The sequence below is a fragment of the Thamnophis elegans genome, chromosome 10 (genome assembly GCF_009769535.1).
Source record: "Thamnophis elegans isolate rThaEle1 chromosome 10, rThaEle1.pri, whole genome shotgun sequence".
Taxonomy (NCBI): Eukaryota; Metazoa; Chordata; class Lepidosauria; order Squamata; family Colubridae; genus Thamnophis; species Thamnophis elegans.
In genome coordinates, this window is record NC_045550.1 from 5,163,288 (window position 1) to 5,186,371 (window position 23,084).

General features: G+C 41.0%; 1 protein-coding gene across 1 annotated transcript in view; it reads left to right on the top strand.

Annotated features, from left to right (window-relative positions):
- ADAM12 (ADAM metallopeptidase domain 12) overlaps positions 1-23,084 on the top strand; it is a 159,407-nt gene that overhangs the window by 33,989 nt on the left and 102,334 nt on the right. The window contains 3 exon segments of the mRNA XM_032224824.1: positions 22,258-22,309; positions 22,312-22,365; positions 22,368-22,401. Coding sequence (XP_032080715.1) covers positions 22,258-22,309; positions 22,312-22,365; positions 22,368-22,401 — 140 coding nt within the window.

The following is a 23,084-nucleotide window of genomic DNA, read 5'->3' on the forward strand; positions in this document are numbered from 1 at the left end:
CATTCAGTTCCTTACTTTAAAGAAAAATAAATTTGGGCATAGCACATTTAGATTTTTTAAGTGGGTTTTTTAAGTGGGTTAAGTCTATAAATTACGTTGTTAATAAAGCTGAAGGGAAACGGAGCTTAAGATCATGAGAAAACACCAATTACAAACACAATCCATGAGTGGAAAAAGGAAGATAGCAGAGGAAACCAAACTATACAAAAAATGTAGTGAAAATCCGAAAATAAAAGGACACTTACAGAAATTCAGAAAAAAATAGGAAACAACACACAAAATGAGATTAACATACTAAGAAAGAACTTTTCATATAGGCAGCTAAAAGCAAGAGGGTAAAATTTTAGAAAAACTATTCACCTCAGTAGATTATGTGCTTCAAACATTGTGAAGAACAGGATGAATAAAGATGGTCAGATAATAATTCTATTTACTTAGTAATATAACGTTTCTTAGGTTCTAAGTAGGCCAGTGGTGGGGTTTCAAAACATTTCGAACCTACTCTGTGGGTGGCCTCCTTTTGGGAGTGGCTTCTCGGCCATGTGACCTGGTGGGAGTGGCTTGCCGGCCATGTGTTTTTCTTTCTTTCTTTCTTTCTTTCTTTCTTTCTTCTTTTCTTTCCTTCCTTTTCCCTTTTCTTTTTCTATTCTTTTTTCTTTTCTGTCCTTTCTTTTTTTCTTTATTTTTTTTTTTGTTTTTATTTTTTTTTTTTTTTTTTCTTTTTTTCTTTTTTTTTTTTTCTTTGTTTTTTTTTCTTTGTTTTTTTTTTTTTTTTCTTTTTTTTTCTTTTCTTTTTTCTTTTTCTTCTCTTTTTCTTCTTTCTTTCTCTCTCTCTCTCCTCTCTTCTCTCTTTCATTCCTTTTCTCTCTGTCCCTTTTTCCTTTTTTCTTTCATCTCTCCTTCACTTTTTTCTTTCTTTTTTTTCTTTTTTCTTTATTTCTTTCTTCCTTTCTTTCTCTTTCTCTTCTCTCTCTGTGTGAGTCTGTCTGTGTGGTGTATGTGTGATGGGTTTCAAAACAATTTGGAACCTCTTCTGTAGGTGTGGCCTGCTTTCTGGTGGAACCTATTCTAACGGTTTGGTAGATTTGACGAACCGGTTCTACCGAACTGGTGCAAACTGGTAGGAACCTACCTCTGAAGTAGGCCTGTCAAACTGGCAACCCGTGGGGGAGATATACGCGTAGGCCATGCCCACCCTGACACGGAAAGGCAAAAAAAAACGTCACAATCCGGCCTGTGATGCGATTGAGTTTTACAACCCATGACTTAGAGTTTAATTTCCATTATCAGATGAACTGCATCTTAATATATGAAGAAATTATCCTCAGATAGTGAAGAAAGTAACTGGTGCTACCATATTGTTATCACTGAAATTAGTTTATCAGCCTGGTGGACTGTCAGATGGCCAGAAGAGAGCCAAAGTTGCCCTTATCGTTAGAAAGGAGAAAAAAGTAGCTCTAAAACTGCAACCTGGTAATTGTACCTAAGATTGATGGATTGATTGATTGATATTAATATTTTGGGGTTGAAAAAGAAACATTTAAGCCTTTGACTTGAAGCAGTTTGTTTAGTGATCGAAGGTACAAGAGCACTGAAAAAGGTGACTTATGGCTGTTCTTCACACAATCGTTGCAGCATTCCCAAGCTCAAGTGATTAAAATTCAGATGCTTGGCAATTGGTTCAGATGTATGACAGTTGCAGTGTCCCGAGGTCATGGGATCATCTTTTGCAACTTTCTGACAAGCTAAGTCAATGGGGAAGCCAGATTCCCTTAACAACTGCAATGATTCAGTTTAACAACTGTGGCAAGAAAAGTCATGAAATGGGCAAAATTCACTTAACAATGTCATTTAGCAACATAAAAATTCTGTGGTCATAAGTTGAGAACTACCTGTACAGTTCATTTGTAGAGGTGATTCTGAAGTCCCAAGTCTGAAAGTTTGTTTGTTTGTTTGTTTGTTTGTTTATTTATTAGACTTACTACCGCTTCATAGGGCTTTCAGCCTCTCTGAGTGGTTTACAGATTTTTTAGCAAATTGAGTCAGCAACTTGCCCCCACAGTCTGGGTCCTCATTTCACCCACCTCGGGATGGAAGGCTGAGTCGACCTTGAGCTGGTGAGATTTGAACCGCTGAACTGCAGAACACAGTCAGTTGAAGTGGCCTACAGTACTGCACCCTAACCACTGTGCCACCTCAGCTCTAAGTTCAGGGGACATTGACAGTCCATTGCTGTAGTAATTGTAGATGTTATCTCTGATGCCACTGATGGTTTCCTATCAGGTTTTGGTGGCTTTCTTCAAAGCTGATGAACTGCAGATCACAGAAATAGCCCGGGGGGGGTTGGGGGGGGCTTGGGAGGGAGAGTGGGGGGAGGGAAGTATTTGTAAAGTTTGTTTTTAAAATTCATTAAAAAAAATAGCCCAGGGCCCACAGTGGATTCTGTCAGCAGCTGCAACCCTTATTTCCAGTGGTGGGATTCAATTTTTTCTACTACCGGTTCTGTGGGCATGGCTTGGTGGGCATGGCATGACTTGGTAGGTGTGGCTTGGTGGGCATGGCAGGGGAAGGGTACTGTAAAATCTCCATTCCCTCTGATCAGCTGGGACTCAGGAGGCAGAGAATAGATGGGCGGGCCAGTCAGAGGTGGTATTTACCGTTTTCCGAAGTGTTTAGTCCTCGCGCTTACGACTGACAGCCGACAACAACCAAGCCGCGCCTGATTGGCTAAGGCGTGGCTGGCTGAGCGCGGGCTGTCAGAAGCACCCTATGGTCGCCCTGTTTGACAGCTCCATATGAATAGCTGTCAAGCAGGGCAGGTGCTGAATCGCTACTTATTGTTGCTTCTCTGTTTGGAATAAAGCTGTTAAACTTACCTCATGTGCCTCCTGTCTCGTCAATCCCTCGGTTCACTTCACGAAGTACTCAAAATTTCTGCTACCGGTTCTCCAGAACTGGTCAGAACCTGCTGAATACTACCTCTGCTTAGCTCCCTTGGCTTTAGAGCCGAGGTGGCGCAGTGGTTAGAGTGCAGTACTGCAGGCCACTTCAGCTGACTGCTATCTGCAGTTCGGCGGTTCAAATCTCACCGGCTCAAGGTTGACTCAGCCTTCCATCCTTCCGAGGTGGGTGAAATGAGGACCCAGACTGTGGGGGCGATATGCTGACTCTGTAAAACCGCTTAGAGAGGGCTCAAAGCCCTATGAAGCGGTATATAAGTCTAACTGCTATTGCTATTGCTTTTGTCACAGTGATGAAAGCCCTATGAAGTGGTATATAAGTCTAACTGCTATTGCTATTGCTATTGCTATTTTTCACAGTGTCTTTCTAGTGCTTGTGGATCTAGTTTTTCATTATTGTATTGTTTGTTATATTTAATTGTATTAATTTTCGGTGACTATGATGTAAACCAACAGGGAGTCAGCTGAGGCTGGTGGCATACAAATTAAATAAATATATATATATTCAGAGGGCAAGCTTATATTCATCCAAAATTATGCTTAACAAATTGATGATGAACTTTTTCCTTGGTAACAGCTACAGAAATGCCTATAATACATTTCTAAAATAAGCTACAATTCCTAAATATATTCTGAAATACCCATCATTCATATGAGTCTAATCAACATTCTGGCTGATTACGGGGTAATGCATGCATATTTTGGGAATTGCTAGTTCTCCTCCCCACGTACTTCCTTCTTGGCATCATCACAACTTTATCTTGTCTTTCTTTTGCTCTCCGCCACTTTAATGTATTTATGATTCAGTGCTGATGTTTTAATATTGAAATGTTCTCTGAGAGAAATGGATTTTGGAAAAAGCACCCATTTTCACAGAAATGAGTCATCCGGGGAAAAAAAATTGAGAGGATAATGTATTAAAGGAAGACTTAAGTCTTTGTCACTAATCTGTTGTAATTACTTTTATAGTATTTCTTATTGCATTTGTAAATAACACACATAAATACCATTCAGGGTATTTTCTGGTTATTTTTAAATGAAACCTTGATGCTTTTCCAGCTTCTTTTGATCTCTCGTGTATTTGATAGTTAAAATAATGAATGAATGAATGTTTATGGATAAACTGGTATCAAATAACAAGAGAAAAAGACTCAGAGGACAGACAAATTATAATTTCAGGCTAAATGCATGAAAATATCACATTGCCCACTTACTTAAATATTGTAAATATGTCAAACTCCTAGATCAATGCAGGTGAAACAGAAAAAATATATTTTTCAAATGCAAATAATAAATCGATCATTTCTACCCAATCTATTCACTCCAAAGAGAACAATGGGACCAAAACTGGTATGGTAGAATGGCATTAGCAAATAGTCCCTCTGGATTGCATCTCACCCTAGGAGAAAATTGGCATATTGATTACAGAAGTCCTGGGGAGACTGATGTTATGCTGCATTGTGAAAACGTCTCGCTTTATTTAAAGGTTTTCTCCTGATACAGAGAAAAAAGCTGATCTGATAAAGACACAAATTACATAGAGAGTCAATTTGGCAACACCTGCATATTTTTTCATATAGGCATTGCAAGACTCAGTGACGTGCGGCGAGGTTTATGGCTGGTGAGGCAGTCCTCTCCCCCAACACCACACTGACTAAAGCACTTTCTTTAGCAATAGCAAGAGCTTTAGACTTATACCGCTTCATAGGGCTTCAGCCCTCTCTAAGCGGTTTACAGAGTCAGCATATTGCCCCCAACAACAATCGGGTCCTCATTTCACCCACCTCGGAAGGATGGAAGGCTGAGTCAACCCTGAGCCGGTGAGATTTGAACAGCCGAACTGCAGAACTGCAGTCAGCTGAAGTAGCCTGCAGTGCTGCATTTAACCACTGCGCCACCTCGCCTGTGCTCGGGGCAGCCCGCCTGAGCTCTGCCACAGACACAGGCGGGCGAAAGAAAGTGACTTTCGCCCCACTGAGCTGGCGGGCTGCCACGGACACAGGCGGGCAAAAGAAAGAAAGCGCCACAGGCTGGACTGAAGCCGGAGGCGACGCCCCTGGCCGCGTAAGGCGGGCTGCCCTCCCTGCCTCTCTTCACTCAAAGAAACTCTCTCTCAAACAAACACACACACACACACACACACACACACAAAGTTGCACCAGGAGGATTAAGTTTGAATTCTTCCCCCTCCCTCCGACCCACATGTACCTTTTCCAGCTATTTCAGAGAGGATTTCAACTCTGCTCTTGCCTGCCATCATGAAAAGAAAAAAAAAATGTAAAGGAAAAAGGCAAGAGCGAGGTCAGGCTGAGCTAGTTGCTGCCAGAGTCAGTTTGTGGATGACTCTGCTTAACTGTTTAAAAAAGCCTCTAAAAAAACGCCCTCTACAGGAGGAGGCAGGAGAACGACGTGCCTCATCTATGTCAGAAATTTTTCGGCTTTTAACCCTTGCTTAACTCTGCTCGAGTGATCATAAAGATAGACTAAATGAGGCACGTGGTTCTCCCACCTCCTCCTGTAGAAGCACTTTTTTAGAGGCTTTTTTAAACAGTTAAGCACTAAGCAGAGTCATCCAGTGATTCTGGCAGCAACTAGCTCAGCCTTTTTCCTTTACATTTTTTTTCTTTTCACGATGACAGTGGTGAGGCTCTGCCTCCTCTGCCTCCCTTGACTGCACGTCCCTGGCAAGACTAATGCATGATCCTTGGTTCTAACTACTGTAAAGCCAGCTTGTTCTTCCTGGTCTGTCCATCCACTTAGATAAGTTCATAAGAAGGTATATAGTGTACAGTTATTACTAAGTAGACTAAATCTTCTGTAAACAGAATGAGAACATTTTAGGATTAGGATTTAGGATTTATTTCATTTATATGCTGCCCTTTTCCCCGAAGGGGACTCAGGGCGGCTCACAACTCAATCAGGGAAAGGAGGTACAAACAGGGGGTAAAAAGACAAACAACACTACACAATTTAAAAACACACAGCAACGCAACCAATTCGAGAAGGGGGAGAAGCTCTTTAGCCCCAGGCCTGTCGGAATAGCCAGGTTTTAAGGGCTTTGCGGAAGGCCTGGAGGGTGGTGAGGGTTCGAATCTCCACGGGAGTTCGTTCCAGAGGGTCGGAGCAGCCACAGAGAAGGCCCTCCTCTGGGTGGTCGCCAGTCGACACTGGCCAGCGGATGGAATTCGGAGGAGGCCTAATCTGTGGATCTAATCGGTCTATCTTCTATTTTTTATGATTTTTTCCTTATGGTTAAGTCCCAGTTTCTGGTATATGGAATGTTGGATTAATACAAAGTTAAAAAAAATTAGCTAACATGTGCAAATTATCCCAAAAGTCGATTTTATTAATTCTTGTAGTATAAGATCATAGTTCATTATCATTATTATTGCACATTCCAACAAGATGCATAACAGTCAATTAATTTAATTAAATCATCAGAATATAACAGACAAATGCAAATCTTTACAATAAAATTTAGTGGCTAATCTATTGGTAGTTGTAAATCCTCCACCTGTGATAGATAATCAACCCCTAATTTCCCATGGCACAGTTGTCAGGATCCTTCAAGTGATGCGGTTCCAAATGACATTTAGAAAGTGATAACAACGTCTTCAGAGAAGAAAAGGAGAGATTGATCTATTAAATTGCAGAGAGTCAACACTTCTCTGACTCTGCTTTTTAATCACAGACTCCTCAAAACAGATTTTGCCTCTTGACCATCCTTCTAGCAAAAGCATCTAAACAAAGATTGAATCAATCTTTGCTTGGTTGATTTTTATTTTAATCTGGGCTGTGCAGCAACTTTTCAGAATTCTCTCTTTCAACTTGAAGAAATTTCCTAATTTAAACAGTTATTGTTAGGATCCAATCTGTGTTGGTTCAGAAGCTTAGTCTTCCAAGCTCTTGGATTCATGCTGGAGCCCATCCTCAGGTAATCGCTCTTTTACCACACTTATTTTGATGTGAGAGACTTTCCTTGAGAATGGGTTCTAGCCAGAGGTGGGTTCCTACCAGTTCGCACCTATTTGGTAGAACCGGTTCATCAAATCAACCAAATCGGTTAGAAGAGGTTCCACCAGTGGACCCGGAAAGCAGGCCACACCTACAGAAGAGGTTCCAAAAATTTTTGAAACCCACACTGGTCCTTGGATATGGTATTCTACACTATCATGCTCATATTTATAAAACTCAGTGCCTCTGTGAAAGGTAGAATGACTACTGCGTTTGTGGTACAATCAGAACATTGCGTGTGTTGAAGTTGTTTTAACGCAAACCAAAGATGCCTTTTAAAAAACAAGTTTACATCATATTCTTATGCATGCCAGTGCTGGTGTGAGGTAATTTAAGGTGGTTCTGACAAGTGTCGTCGGCATCTTCATATCACGTGGTCACGTGGCAGCAAGCCACTCCCATCCGGTCACATGGGTGGCAAGCCACTCCACAAAGGAGGCCACACCGCAGAGTAGGTTCAAACAATTTTTGAAACCCACCTCTGGCTCCAGCATGAGTCCGAAAGCTCGGAAGCTAAAAGCCCAGTGAGCCATCCAGATTGGATCCTGTAACGTTACCCTGAGACACATATATTGCCTTCATTCATGGTTATTGTTAGGCCTGGCTTCTGAAGGCAGAGCGGCAGCTAATAATTCATCTGCACCAGTAATTGACATTAATGTTCTTTAAATCCCTCTAGGCTATATAGGATTTCTGGTCGTTCATGCCTTGGTGGTTTGCCAAAAGAGTTAATCAGCCTGGTTTCTAAGGTGTCATCTAAAGAATTTTCATTAGACAGAGGAGCTGCTTAAACTTGGTTATCAAGGTCACAGATAGTACAGAAGCCTTGGGGACATTATCAGTTGGCACTATACCCATGTAGTTAATATCAATGTCATTTGCAACAGCTGCCTGATTTGAAATAACCAACAGGTTGACTTCTCATTATGAAACAACTATGCTGGAATAATAATAAAAAGTTGCTGATCAGGTTGCAAAACAATCAGCCAATAAACTATTATTATTATTACATTTTCATTTTCTACAATTTGGAACGCAGGGCAGTTAATGTGGGAAGATCCCTCTTTCTGCCATGTCAGGATTCATTTTATTTATTTATTTATTTATTAGATATACCGCTTCATAGGGCTTTCAGCCCTCTCTAAGCGGTTTACAAAAAATTTTTTAGCAAATTGAGTCAGCAACTTGCCCCCACAGTCCGGGTCCTCATTTCACCCACCTCGGAAGGATGGAAGGCTGAGTCGACCTTGAGCCGGTGAGATTTGAACCGCTGAACTGCAGATCACAGCTAAAGTGGCCTGCAGTACTGCACCCTAACCACTGCGCTATTAAAATCACTCTGATGATATTAGCAGCAAAGGAGTGGACTCAGTAGCAATAGCAATAGCAATAGCAGTTAGACTTATATACCGCTTCATAGCGGTTTACAGAGTCAGCATATTGCCCCCAACAACAATCTGGGTCCTCATTTTACCCACCTCGGAAGGATGGAAGGCTGAGTCAACCCTGAGCCGGTGAGATTTGAACCGCTGAACTGCAGCTAACAGTCAGCTGAAGTACTGCACTCTAACCACTGCGCCACCTCGGCTCAGTAAGGAACAAATGCTTTCCAAGAGAACCACTGACCTCCATTAACTGTATTAGAGGGAATCTGTAGTGGAGCTGGTTAGATTGAGCCCAACTATTTTGCTTTGGAGTTCCTTTTATTTTTTGTGGATGAGTCTAACTTGGGAATTAGTTAATATGTGGTTATCCAATGTGCCAATTTGCCGAAGTCTTCAGTAATCTTGAACTTCTACAAAAGCTGACAGCCTATCTGGATGGTTTTTCAAAAATGTTTTGAAGTGCCGGTAATCCTTGACTTATGACCGATTGTTTAATAACCATTCAAAGTTACGATGGACTTTTAAAAAGCTACTTATGAACCGTCCTCGATGTTACAACAGTGACACTGCCCACATCCATGGTCACATGATTGCATTTGGGCACGTGGCAGGCAGCTTGGATTTAAAGCCAATTGCAGAGACCCACAATCGCTGGACTGTGATTTGCTTGTTTTCCGAATTTTTTTTCGACAATTTTCAGGGTTTGGGGTTGTTTTTTTGTTTTTTTTGCAGTTTCCAATTTTTAAAAAAAGTCATTTGGAAGAATGGCTTTGTTAAGTGACCACATGCTGTTCTGACCCCACCCTTCTCGGTCCAGGAATGAAAGCCAAGACGTAGATGCTAGTCATTACTTTTAAAGCCCTACAGGTATCGGACCTGGTTACTTGAGAGACCGCCTCCTGCCAATTACCTCCCAAAGACCTATTAGATCCCACAGATTAGGCCTCCTCCGAAACCCATCTGCCGGCCAATGTCGGCTGGCGACTCCCCAGGGGAGGGCCTTCTCTGTGGCTGCTCCGGCCCTCTGGAACGATCTCCCCGTTGAGATCCGGACCCTTACTACCCTTCCGGCCTTCCGCAAAGCAACTAAGACCTGGCTATTCTGGCAGGCCTGGGGCTGTTGAACTATCCAGCCCCACCCGAGGTTACGACTGTTGTTGTATTTTAATTGTTTGTCTTTTATTTTTATTTTGTACCCCCCCCCCTTCAGATTGTTAGCCGCCCTGAGTCTTCTAGGAATAGGGCGGCATACAAACCAAATAAAACCTGAAACCTGAAACGTACAAAAGAATGTTTTAATCAGTCCAAGCTCTCGTTGGCTGCAAGCATAAATAAACAAATAGATAATCATCCGCCAAAAAGTCCTATAAACAAACACAGCACTGCAAGCAGGCTTCTTCCAGCAAACCTACTTCTCCAAGTTGGTTTCTCTTAATTCATGAATGTGAACATTGACTCCTGCAACCAGGCCATGGCACAAACAGTCTCTTTTATACTCAGGAGAGGATCTAAATCAGCATCAGCTAAGCACAATCATCTCCTACAATTACGCAGTTGTTCCTTCTGTCGAGTAGCCCTGCGCCTGCATGCATCCTGATACAACTCCCAAATGTTTTCCTGAACATTCCCTTTGATCCAATGCTCTGCCGCCACCTGGTGGCCAACCAGTCTCTTCTCGCCCTGCTCGGAGTCAATACCCGGTCCAGGGTCCTCCACCTCCTCCAAGGCCGACTCATAAGACCCCTCGCTGTCAGAGTCTGGCGGCAGCTCCAACGGCTCCTGCCCGGCCACAACACATGCTTTGCTTAATAACCATATTATTCATTTTATGACACCACCGAACTCACTTTACAATCATCATAAAAACAGTCAAAATCAAGTCCGGTGATGTCTGTGCAATAACTTCTGATCAAAATTCTGGACTCTATTGTGGTTATAAGTCTTTTAACATCCACCCTTTTGTTTTACTGCTATTATTCAGAAATAACCTGACAGATTATTACATTACAACTGTACTATTCTTCAGAAATAATTTCTCTTGTTCTGATGAAAGAAATGTCCTTCTGGGTTCAGCTCCAAGTGGGGAAAAAGACACTGGAGACATGGAGGCTGCTTGGAAAGATGGTTTATTGTTGGACAGGGCCACATGGCTCGAGCCCTGAAGAGAAAAGGGGATCACATGCTTCAATGTTGGTGGAGAAGAAGAGAAGGGCTGGGGAGGGGCTTGCTAGGCTTTTTATAACCTGTTCAGTCCCACCTCTCTGTTTCCTGTTCCTGTGCAAGAAATGTATTCTGATTGGTTGTCAGACTCCCATAGGGCCATGCAGGGGCTACTCTCTGGACTGTGTTTTGAATCCAGGTTTAGTTGAGTTCTCAGATGCCATGTGGTCAGTTGAGTAAAGGGCCAATATTATCATGCCTTTATTTCCATCGCCCTGGGGCTGCAGTGGAGAAGCCTTTATTATGTAAAGTGGACTAGCTTGGCCTTCTTAATGGCCCATTGACAAAGTGGAATGGGCAGGAAGCTACAGGCAGCTATTCTGTCTTTTAAAACATGTTTCTTTCTTTTCATATCCAGAGAAATATTCTGCCTTTTCAATATTTCCTAGGATATTTCATTTTTCTGGGAGAGGGCTGGATGATAACTTCCCACAGTTCATTACAAAGGGTGGAGAAGGGTTTCCAAGAGCTGATTAGGAGGCATTTAATTGTATCCAAGGCAAAGTAGAGAATCAGAAGACAATGGGACTTTTTTTGTGTGATCATTTCTCCGGGAAAGAAGATAGGAGGTGTATTATACATTGCTTCTACGATTTGAGCATTGATTCTGATTCCAGAAACATTGTATCTGTTGGGGAATAATTTAATTCGTCTTCCTTGTTTGCTGTCCTCTTATTAGTTGCTTTTTAAAAGGAAAATATTAGTGTGTGTTTTTTTCTTTGTTGGGTTTGCAGAAATCAAAGCGCTCGGGATGTTTGCATAATACTGTCCTTTCCACTCTCAGTATTGTCGGGATATGCATATGTGCACCTTAAATAAATAAAACCAAACACTACAGATCGGATTGGAACAAAATGTACGGCCCCAAATGGTAAAGCAACACAACAATAAAAACAAAAGAACAAAAGAAAAGGGGAACATAATGACTATCCCAGCAGCTGCACAATTTGCTATTTTTCACCCACCAGCTGGATGGATGGTGCAAATCTGCAAGCTATTGTAGAGGTGAAATCTAGGGAATGAAGAGCTCAAGAGTCTGCAAGGAACTGCAGAGGGCTAAGCTTGACGTTGTTTAACTGTTTAACTGTTTATTAAATTTATAGGCCGCCCAATCCCGGAGGACTCCGGGCGACTTGCAGAAACAGAGATTAAAAGAAATTAAAAACAGATAAAACGCGACAAATTTAAAAAGACACAACATGCACCCAATCTAAGCGGGGCTGGACCTCAATCCAGAGGTCAACAGCCCCAGGCCTGCCAGAATAGCCAGGTCTTAATAGCTTTCGGAAGGCCATGAGAGTGGGTAGGGTCCGGATCTCTGGGGGTAGCTCATTCCATAGGGCCGGAGAGGCAACAGAGAAGGCCCTACTCCGAGGCGTCGCCAGCCGGCATTGTCCAGCTGATGGCACCTGGAGAAGGACCATCCTGTGCGTTCTTATCGGTCTTAGGGAGGTGTGTGGCAGAAGACGGTCTCGAAGATATCGGGTCCTAAGCCATGTAGGGCTTTAAAGGTGATAACCAGCACCTTGAATCGTGCTCAGAGACCAATGGGAAGCCAGTGCAGCTCGTGGAGGATAGGTGTAGTGTGGGTGTACCTAGGTACACGCAGTATCGCTCACGTGGCTGCATTGTGGACTAATTGTAGTCTCCGAACACTTTTCAGGGACAGCCCCATGTAGAGCGCATTACAGTAATCCAGTCTTTTTTTTCCAGAACTTTTTATTTTCTTTAAAAAAAAAACACAAATATGTCATCATTTGTCAATCATTAAAACATTGAAGTACAATTTTTTGTGTGTGTACCCCTCCCTCCCTCCACCCCCCCACCCCCCCTCCTCCTTCCCCCCCCCGACTTCCCAGAACCCGTACACGGTATAGAATTTTAACTAACACAGTCTAAAATCTATTGAGAAAAAAGAAATAAAGAAATTAATGACATTCTAGATTGACCTTAGCTTCTTCTTACTGAACTAACTTTAAACAATTTAAATCATTTCTGATCTTAAGCATAGGCTAACTGGAATTTCTTAGTCCCGTATTTATTTTGTATATAGTCAATCCATTTTTTCCAGTCTCGTTATATCTCTCATTTGAATGATCTTTGAGATATGCCGATATTTTAGCCATTTCAGCTAAGTTTGTTACTTTCAATGTCCATTCTTGAATTGTAGGCAGGTCTTCCTTCTTCCAATATTGCGCCACCAACAGTCTTGCTGCAGTTATCAGGTGCAGAGTCAAATTGGTCTCTACCACTGTAAAGTCAGTACATATACCTAGTAAAAATAACTGAGGACTAAACTTTATCCTTCTTTTAAAAACATTTTGCATGACCACCATATTTTTATCCAAAATGCTTTAACCTTTTGGCAGGTCCACCATATATAATATGTAGCATCGAGAGAACCACATCTCCAACATTTAGGCTGTACATTCGGATACATAGAAGCCAACTTTTTAGGATCTAAATGCCATCTATAGAACATCTTGTAAAAATTTTCTCTCAGATTTTGAGCTTGTGTAAATTTCACATTTCTTACCCAGATTCTTTCCCATGTATCCAACATTATTGGTTCCTCAATATTTTGAGCCCATTTTATCATACAATCTTTAACTAATTCTGTTTCCGAATCCATCTGTATTAATACATTATATATCCTCTTTATATGCATTAAGCTTTGATCTCTTATTTGTTTAAACAAATATCCTCAACTTGAAAAACCAATTTTTTGATCTATTTTCCACCTAGCCTGTAATTGCCCATACTGGAACCATGTTTGAACTACCTTCTCCTCTTTTAATACCTCTAAAGATTTTAATTGTAATACCCCCTTTCCGAGGTAAGAAGCTGTCTGTAGGTAATTCTGTCCTGTTTTTGTGCTGTATTCATTTTCAATTGCGTGTCTAGGAATTGCCCACATGGGTATCTTGTCATTTAATTTATATTGATATTCTTCCAGACCCGCAATAAAGCATTTCTTAAAATATGACTTTTAAAGTTCTTATCCAATTTTTTGTTGAATAACAGGTAAGCATGCCAACCAAATACCAGATCGTGTCCCTCAATGTTCAATATTCTATCATTGGTTAAGTGAATCCAGTCACTAATTACAGATAATACCACTGCATCATAATATATTTTTAAATTAGGTAGTTTCAATCCTCCTCTCTCACGTACATCTTGCATTATTTCATCTTTACCCTCGGCTTCTTTCCTGCCCACACAAATTTGTTGATACCCTTCTGCCATTCTAAAAGGTTCGCATCTTTTTTAAGTATAGGTAACATTTGGAAGAGAAATAAAAATTTTGGTAAAATGTTCATTTTCACTGCCGCTATCCTACCCAGCAAAGATAAGTGCAATTTCTCCCATTTTTCATCTCTGTCTGTGTGCTATGCCAAAGTGGTTCATAATTATGCTTATATAATTTCCCATTTGAAGTTAAATGTTAACTCCAAGATATTTAACTTTTTTAACTACCTCACATCCTAGCATCACTCCTAATTCTTCCTTTTGTTTATTATTCATTTATAGCTAATATTTTGGTTTTTCCTAAGTTTATTTAAAGCCCGACACTTGACCATATTGATTAATCATATCCATTAAAACCATACTAGATTCCTGCGGTTGTTCCAATATTATGACCAAATCATCCGCAAAAGCGCGGACTCTATATTCTTGCTGCCTAATTGATCCCTTTTAAACCATCCAAGTCCCGTATTTTATTCAACAATACTTCCAAAGTTATAATAAACAATAATGGGGACAAAGGACAGCCCTGTCTTGTACCTTTTCCAATTTGAAAAGAGTCTGTTAGACTTCCATTGACTATAATTTGTGCTGTTTGCTGTTGGTATATTGCTTTAATTGACTGTAGAAATTATCTCCTATCTGCATTTTTTGCAGTATCTTCAACAGAAATTGCCAGTTAACTCGATCAAAGGCCTTCTCAGCATCCAAAAATATAAATGCAGCAGGGATCTGGTTGTTCTTTCCCAAATATTCTAATGCATTAATAATTAATCTAACATTACTTTTCATCTGTCTCCCTTGTATAAACCTGTTTGGTCCGTATGTATCAATTGTTGAATGACCAACATTAACCTTTGCTAATATTTTAGTAAAAATTTTATAATCTACTTCAGTAATGAAATAGGTCTATAATTTTTGGGTTGAGTAGTATCTTGTTCTTCTTTGGGTATCAAAGATATAAACGCTGTCTTCCAAGATGGAGGGACTTTACCTTCCGTTTGAATCATATTAAATAATTCTCTAAGAGGTTCTACCATTTCTAACTGTAAGTTTTTATAGTAAACCGCTGTCAAACCATCTGTACCTGGTGCTTTCCCTAACTTAATTGCTTAATTACCTGCAGGATTTCCCCCGAGGTTATTGGTTGATTCAATTTTTGCCTGTTCTTCTCTAACTGAAGGTTTTCTCTTTGTCTAAATATTTGTCTATGTCTAAACAGTAATCCAGTCTTGAGGTGACGAGGGCGTGAGTGACTGTTTGCAGTGCCTCCCGGTCCAAATAGGGCCGCAACTGGTGCACTAGGTGAACCTAGGCAAAGGCACTGTGTGGTTATCCCTGGGCAGTCAGGGCCCATCAGGTGGCCTTTGAAAACCAATCCAGAATGGAGACACAACAGTTAAAAACTCCCTTGCCAATAGCTTCGTGTATTTGCATTTGCTGTTAGCTTGATAGTATTAATAAACTTAGGAAGGAAGAATGATGGAATACTTTGGCTGCAGTTCACTAACTAATTAAATCAGAGTACTTGGTGCCAGGCCAGGAGATTTGTCCTTTAAAACAACTTGGAGGAACTGGCCTGTAGTATTTAGCACAAAGCCTGTTCGGCGGTTAGAGCACAGTGTCATAACACATACTCTGGTGACAGCATGGTAACCGTGCTGTTCAATCAATAAACATACAATAATGATGTGAGGAGAATCCAATTTTAAGGTGTATTGTGAAGTGGAACCCTGTGGAATCAGCTACCCCCAGAGGTCCGGATCTTACCCACTCTCATGGCCTTCAGGAAAGCTGTTAAATCTGGCTGTTCCGGCAGGCCTGGGGCTGTTTACCTTAGTGTTAAGGTCCAGCCCCGATTAGAACGTATGTGTGTTGTGAATTTTAAACTATTTTTTTACTTATTTTGCTTTTCTTTTTTTCTTTTTTCGTTGTAAGCTGCCCGGAGTCCTCCAGGATTGGGGGCCTATAAATTTAATAAATGAAATGAAATGAAGTAAATTCCCTGCCCAATTTTTGTTAGCTGTCATCAAGTAAAATATAGTATATTGCCTACAAAGCAGTGGTGGGATTCAAATAATTTAACAACCGGTTCTCTGTCCTAATGACCAGGTGGGTAGGGGGGCTTAGTGGCCATGTGACTGTGTGGGCATGGCCAACTCAACATTACTCAGGTCGATGGGCGCTTTGCCTTAGCTGTAATAAGGGTTAACCGGAGAGGCAGTTTCTGTAAGCAGGGCAATAAAGATTAAGCTAGAAACAACACCAGAATGTTTCCTTCCTGCCTTCCTTACAGGATTAGCCCTGTAAAGCGGAAAAAATACCAAAAGAAGATTCTTCCAACAACTGGTTCTCTGAACCTCTTAGAAAGTTAACAACCGGTTCTCCCGAATAGGTGCGAACTGACTGAATCCCACCACTGCTACAAAGGCTATTTCACTGGTGAAATGAAAAGCAGGTAAAATTGCAAAATAGGAAGGAAAGACAGAAGTGTAACTTCGTGGCACGACAAAACCGCGCTCGACTAAAGCACGCCCGATTAAACCGCGTCGCTGACGTCATCAACAGGGCGACAACAGCGAGCGCGGAGAAAGAAGGGTGCTTTAAATAGCGCTTTGAAAGCAAGCCGATTCAAGTTAAGGTAAGGGTTAGGTTTAGGGTTAGGGTTAGGTTTAGGTTAAGGGTTAGGTTAAGGGTTAGGTTTAGGTTTAGGTTTAGGTTTAGGGTTAGGGTTAGGGTTAGGGTTAGGTTAAGGGTTAGGTTTAGGTTTAGGGTTAAGTTAAGGGTTAGGATTAGGTTTAGGGTTAGGTTAAGGGTTAGGTTTAGGGTTAGGTTAAGGGTTAGGTTTAGGGTTGGTTTAGGATTAGATTTAGGGGGGTTAGGTTTAGGTTTAGGTGTTAATTTTAGGTTTAGCATTTACAGCGTGCTTTTTTCTCCGCACTGTTGTCGCGCTGTGATGACGTCAGCTACGCGGTTTCGTCAAGCGCCCTTTAGTCGAACACGGTTTTGTGGTGGAACCGTGTAACTTACGGTGGGCTGAAAGGAAAGCTTTAGGAGAATGCAAAACTAGAGATAAATTGAAATACGGACATATAAAAGATAGTGTCCTTCCAGGACTATAATCCGACCTAACCTTCTGAACCTTAGTATGATGGAACACTTTATCTTGAATCATGTCATAACCCTTCCAATTGTTTCAAGTGTTATTTTTTGTTCTCTGAGCTGATTCTCTTGCTTCCCTATTTTTCTTTGAGATTTAAGGCAAAACAGAATAGCAATCAAGGGTGCCCTGGAAGGAGGGGGCAATCATTTGCCCCCTATATAAATGCAGCAAGTGTAAAAAAAAAAGCAGCAGGATTTTGATTGGCATCTTAACATTTAGAGCCGAGGTGGCGCAGTGGTTAGGGTGCAGTAATGCAGGCCACTTCAGCTGTCTGCTATCTGCAGTTCAGCGGTTCAAATCTCACCGGCTCAAGGTTGACTCAGCCTTCCATCCTTCCGAGGTGGGTAAAATGAGGACCCAGACTGTGGGGGTGATATGCTGACTCTGTAAACCGCTTAGAGAGGGCTGAAAGCCCTATGAAGCGGTATATAAGTCTAACTGCTATTGCTATTTTGGCTTCCTATGCAGATAACCCTGATAACAATCCAGTTGTAAGGCAACTGATTGCAAAAACCACATAGTGGAAATGGCTCTACTGCCCAATTGTTCAGCTTGATTATCAAAACGTGATTTGATTGTAAACTCTTAAGGACCATGCTTCATTGAAACCATCCTAATTTTGGACTCAGTGGTTGGAATCATCCAGGGGTGGGTCCTGGCAGGCAATACTTCTGGTTCGCTCGTGTGCGCTTTGCATATGCAAGCTTGATACGTGGTGCATGCACATGCGCTGTGTTCTGTGCATGCGCAGAATCAAAAAACAAGGTGGTGCCACCTATGTTGCCGCTGAGAAATCTGGCTTGGGGAGTGTCAGGCCTGGTTCACTGCCAGTATGAGCCGAGGTGGCGCAGTGGTTAGAGTGCCGCACTGCAGGCTGCTTCAGCTGACTGCAGTTCAGCAGTTTGGCTGTTTTAATCTCACCGGCTCAAGGTTGACTCAGCCTTCCATCCTTCCGAGGGGGATAAAATGAGGACCCGGATTGGGGGCAATATGTTGACTTTGTAAACCGCTTAGAGAGGGCTGAAAGCCCTATGAAGCGGTATATAAGTCTAACTGCTATAGCTATTGCTATGCTAACCCAGGCCGCGAACCCACTACCAGTTCAGTTGAACCAGTCCAAACCAGTAGGAACCCACCACTGGAATCATGGATGATTTCAGGTTGATGACTATGAAACATCTTGTAAAATCAATTGAGAATGGAAAACAATTGAAAATGGAGGGAGGTGGGGAAACAGACCAGAAAACATGGACATTCTTCTGGCTTCCTGTAATTTTCTCATCAACATGTAAGTTTTCAATTGTTTGTTTAGAATGCCTTTGTGTAATAATTTTGCTGCATTGTGGTACTTCCTGCCTTGAAGAATTTGGTCTCGATAACTGTTAAACCTATATTCAGAAGACACCAGAGTTCTGATTTTCTACTTGATGACAATGATGTTGTCTTCAAGCTATATCATTCATTGCTTTTCTCCAGATGTGATACTATCTTTGCTTTTATTTATTTCAGAGATTATTTAAGAGTATGAGCATTCTTAAATTAAAGAAAAAACCAGAAGCATGGTTTAGTTTGCTTCTTTAAAATAAAGTTTACTATTTTTGTACATATCAAAAACAAATGGAAAAACTAAATAACATCTCTTCAATCTTCTTTTCTAGTTGAAGTAGAGACACTTTATAACACGATTTTCCAGTATACAACCCTTTTTAGTTGAAGTAGACACACTTTATTATTTTTCTCAATATTTATAATATAAGGAATAGTTCTTAACAACTATTCATTAAATATATAAATTCAGAGTTTCTAATACTACATAGATCTATCCAAATCAGGGGTGTGCTTTTTCTATCTTGGGAGAACTTGACCCATTCTTCCCAGAATGTGATTATTCCCACGTATTTTATAATTTTCCCTTCTGTCACATAAACAAATTTATGATTCAGATTATAATTATAACTCAGTCCTCCAGAGATATTGGAGCCATATCAGTGGTGGGTTTCAAAATTGTTCGAACCTACTCTGTGGGTGTGGCCTCCTTTGTGGGAGTGGCTTGCCGCCCATGTGATCAGATGGGAGTGGCTTGCCGCCCATGTGACCGGATATGAAGATGCCGATGACACTTGTCAGAACCACCTTAAATTACCTCACACACAGCTGGCATGCATAAGAATATGAGGTAAACTTGTTTTTTAAAAGGCATCTTTGGTTTGCGTTAAAACAACTTCAACACACGCAATGTTCTGATTGCACCACAAACGCAGGAGTCATCCTTACCTTTCACAGAGGCACTGAGTTTTATAAATATGAGCATGATAGTGTAGAATAATCATATCCAAGGACCAGTGGTGGGTTTCAAAAAACTTTGCAACCTCTTCTGTAGGTGTGCCTGCTTTCCGGGTCCACTGGTGGAACCTCTTCTAACCAGTTCGGTAGATTTGACGAACCGGTTCTACCGAATAGGTGCGAACTGGTAGGAACCCACCTCTGGTTCAGTGATACTGGAATCGCTTCTTTCCCTATTTATGGTCTGATTACTGGATTCATGGGTAACACAGTCTTGAAGATCCATGACAGATCCTATTCAATGCAATACAATGAAGGTGGGGGAAGCAGTAACCTCCCTCACCCTCAAATGAAGACAATATTTGGCAACTTCATTCTCTAAAAAATGTCAAGATCACATTGGCACAACTGAATGTATTAAAATTACTGTTATAAAATTTTGAATGAAATACATCCAAGTAACTCTATTCATTCAATGATAAAAAATAATAGCTGTTCTGAATTGATAGGATGTTTTCTTTCATTTGTCTTCCATATGACAGTTTATTCATATTACCAGGAAAATATGAAATTTAAGCCACTAATACATTTGAAATTAGAATCTTTTCTTTAGATTTTAGACAGTTCTAAACATCAATTCTCAGGGCTCAAAAGACTGCTTGAGGGGTTATGAAGAGGACTTCTTTTTGAAGAGTACAGTTTGAAGAATCATTTGAAGAACAGGCATTTAGAAAAAGATATGTGTAATAATTACTGACTGATAGCCAAGCATTCATTTATGATTATGTCTAATCCATTTGGGGGAAAGGGATATAAGGAGAATGCAATGAAATAGGTGGATTTTGCAATGAAATAGGTGGATGTCATATAGGGAATATTGTGGAAAGGTTGTCATGTAAGTGTTTGAGTCAAGATTGTCAATCACTGAAATGAGTTTCTGTTGGGATATAATTGTAAAAGAAAAGAAGAACTTAATGCTACCATTACTGACTATAAAATTCTTACCCAGAAAATTGATACTTTATTATCTTACTCTACTGGTAGTGAAAGGAAATACACTTTCTATCAAGATTTTTGGAAACATGTATTTATGCCAAGCTTTTGCATGATTCCTTGCATTATAATATTTTATGAATAATTACTTAGATTTGGTATACTTGTAGATTGAGTTGAGCCGAGGTGGCGCAGTGTTAAATGCAGCACTGCAGGCTACTTCAGCTGACTGCAGTTCTGCAGTTGGCTGTTCAAATCTCACCGCTCAGGGTTGACTCAGCCTTCCATCCTTCCGAGGTGGGTAAATGAGGACCCGGATTGTTGTTGGGGCAATATGCTGACTCTGAAACGGCTTAGAGAGGGCTGAAAGCCCTATGAAGTGGTATATAAGTCTAACTGCTATTGCTATTGCTATTGCTAGATTTGAATTACTTTATTTCTTTGCCATTCGTGAAAGACGCATCATTATATAAAGTGATTCCCTTAAAACAGCTCTGTCTCTGTTTGAATGTACCATCAATCAAGTCCCCATTTCCTGCTTCAATCAGTGCTACACATTCATGTGTGAACCAGACCATGAATAGGAAGACACAATTACATCACAGAGTCCCTTTCATAAGAGCTGAATCTGAGATCACCACTGTAGCCCTTTGTTGCAATGATGTAGTTGGGCTTCTATAGAAATGTGAAGGCTTCAAAAATTAATCAGAATACCCACTGTTCCTGTGGAAATACAAATACAAAATAATTTTGGAGTGTTTTCTCTGAAGCTAATGAATGGGCAGCTACCCAGAGGGTGAATGTTTCATCGTTCCACTCCTCAGTACCTAGGATTTTTACCTTCTCTCTAGAAGACAAGACCTTGGTGTTTTCTCTTGCACAGTAGCTATATCTGATTGTTTTACATTAGTTTACGTGGAATAGACTGTACATAGACATAACAGGCAGCATGGAGTATCTTTCAAGTCTGAGATAGGCTGAAATATGCACACACAAACAACTGCATGTTACACCATTTGAAATGCAACTATAAAAACATCCCCTTCTGTTCTGACCCCCCTCCTCCGTCCAGGAACGAAAGCCAAGACAAACGTAAATGAAATGTTTTTTAATCAGTCCAGACTCTCGTTGGCTGAATGCCAATAAACAAAGAGATAAGCACTCTGGCAGCAAGTCCTACAAAACTTGGCAGCAATGCAAACAAACCTGGCAGCAATCCAGCCTGCCAAGTTTGTTTCTGTTAGTCCTAACGTTGACTTCTGCAGAAAGGCGTGGCACAAGCAGTCTTTTATAATCGGGAGAGGATTTAAAGAGCATCAGCTGAGCGTAATTACCTCCTGTAATTACATAGTTGTTCTTGACTCCGAGTAGCCCTTCGACGGCGTGCATCCCGGAACAACTCAGGTGGTTTCTGGATCATCTCTTGTCTCCTCCACTGATCCAAGGCTCAGGCGCCACCTGGTGACCAACCAGTCTCTCTGCGCCCTGCTCGGAGTTGGAACCCTGTCCAGGGTCTTCCACATCCTCCAGGGCGACTCATAAGGCCCCTCGCTGTGGAGTCTGGGGCAGCTCCAACGGCTCCTGCCAGGCCATAACACCTTCATACTGCAAACTACTTCAAATAATATTACACACTGCTAATGTAATTCATGCTTTTCAGAGTATATTTTCTTTAAACAACATTTTCTTCAATAATTTTATTATGTTCTTTCTGTAGACAACATTTATGACATTGATAACTGCTGATACAAAAATAGCTTTCTATTACTGCCTAAAATGATTGCCTTTCAAACAGTATTACAAGGCTGTTTGCATGTATAACTCCTAATTAGATAAGGCAAATATGAATTTGGAAAACAGCAAGTGTGTGAGTATAGTAGTAATAGGTATTGGGTAATGCCACTTTCTGAGACTATAATAATTTTTAATAAATTAGGGTGTGTTCCAGGATTGGATTGTTTATTACAATGAGATTTGTGTGCTTTATTTTTAGGATCATGCAGACAATCCATTGGGGGCAGCAGTAACTCTGGCTCATGAACTAGGCCCAATTTTGGTATGAACCATGATACACTGGAAAGAGATTGCAACTGCAAAACTGCAGACAAGGCGGCTGCATTATGAACCCTTCAACTGCGTAAGTGCAAATTGTATTTGAAAAAAATATTTGCCTGTTATTGTAGCTTTCCTTTTAAATGAGAGGTATACCTCTGAAAACTTTGTAAGAAGACATCCTGTTTATAATAGCAATAGCAGTTAGCAATAGCAGTTAGACTTATATACCGCTTCATAGGGCTTTCAGCCCTCTCTAAGGGTTTACAGAGTCAGCATATTGCCCCCAACACAATCCAGGTCCTCATTTTACCCACCTCGGAAGGATGGAAGGCTGAGTCAACCATGAGCCGGTGAGATTTGAACCACCGAACTGCAGCTAACAGTCAGCTGAAGTGGCCTGCAGTACTGCACTCTAACCACTGCGCCACCTCGGCTCTTCTTAACAACTGGACGTTAATGCAGAGATCCTACATAATTTGTTAGAATAAAAATATTCTAAATTTTCAATTTTTGAAGAAAAGAAATATATTTGGTACTCGTCACACCTCCCAGAACCAATTAATGAGGAGTACCAAGGAACCACTGTAGGGTTGGTCAATGTTAGCTTGATAGATCAAGGGATGGAGGGAGTATAGTATACTGCCCCTCAGCAAAGCCTTTGACAGATCTCTCATGATGTTCTCCTTACTAAAGTTGTAAAGAAGGTTATGGAAGATTGCAGAATGATGGTACTCAAAGTGCTGATAATTAATCAACTGAGGGAAG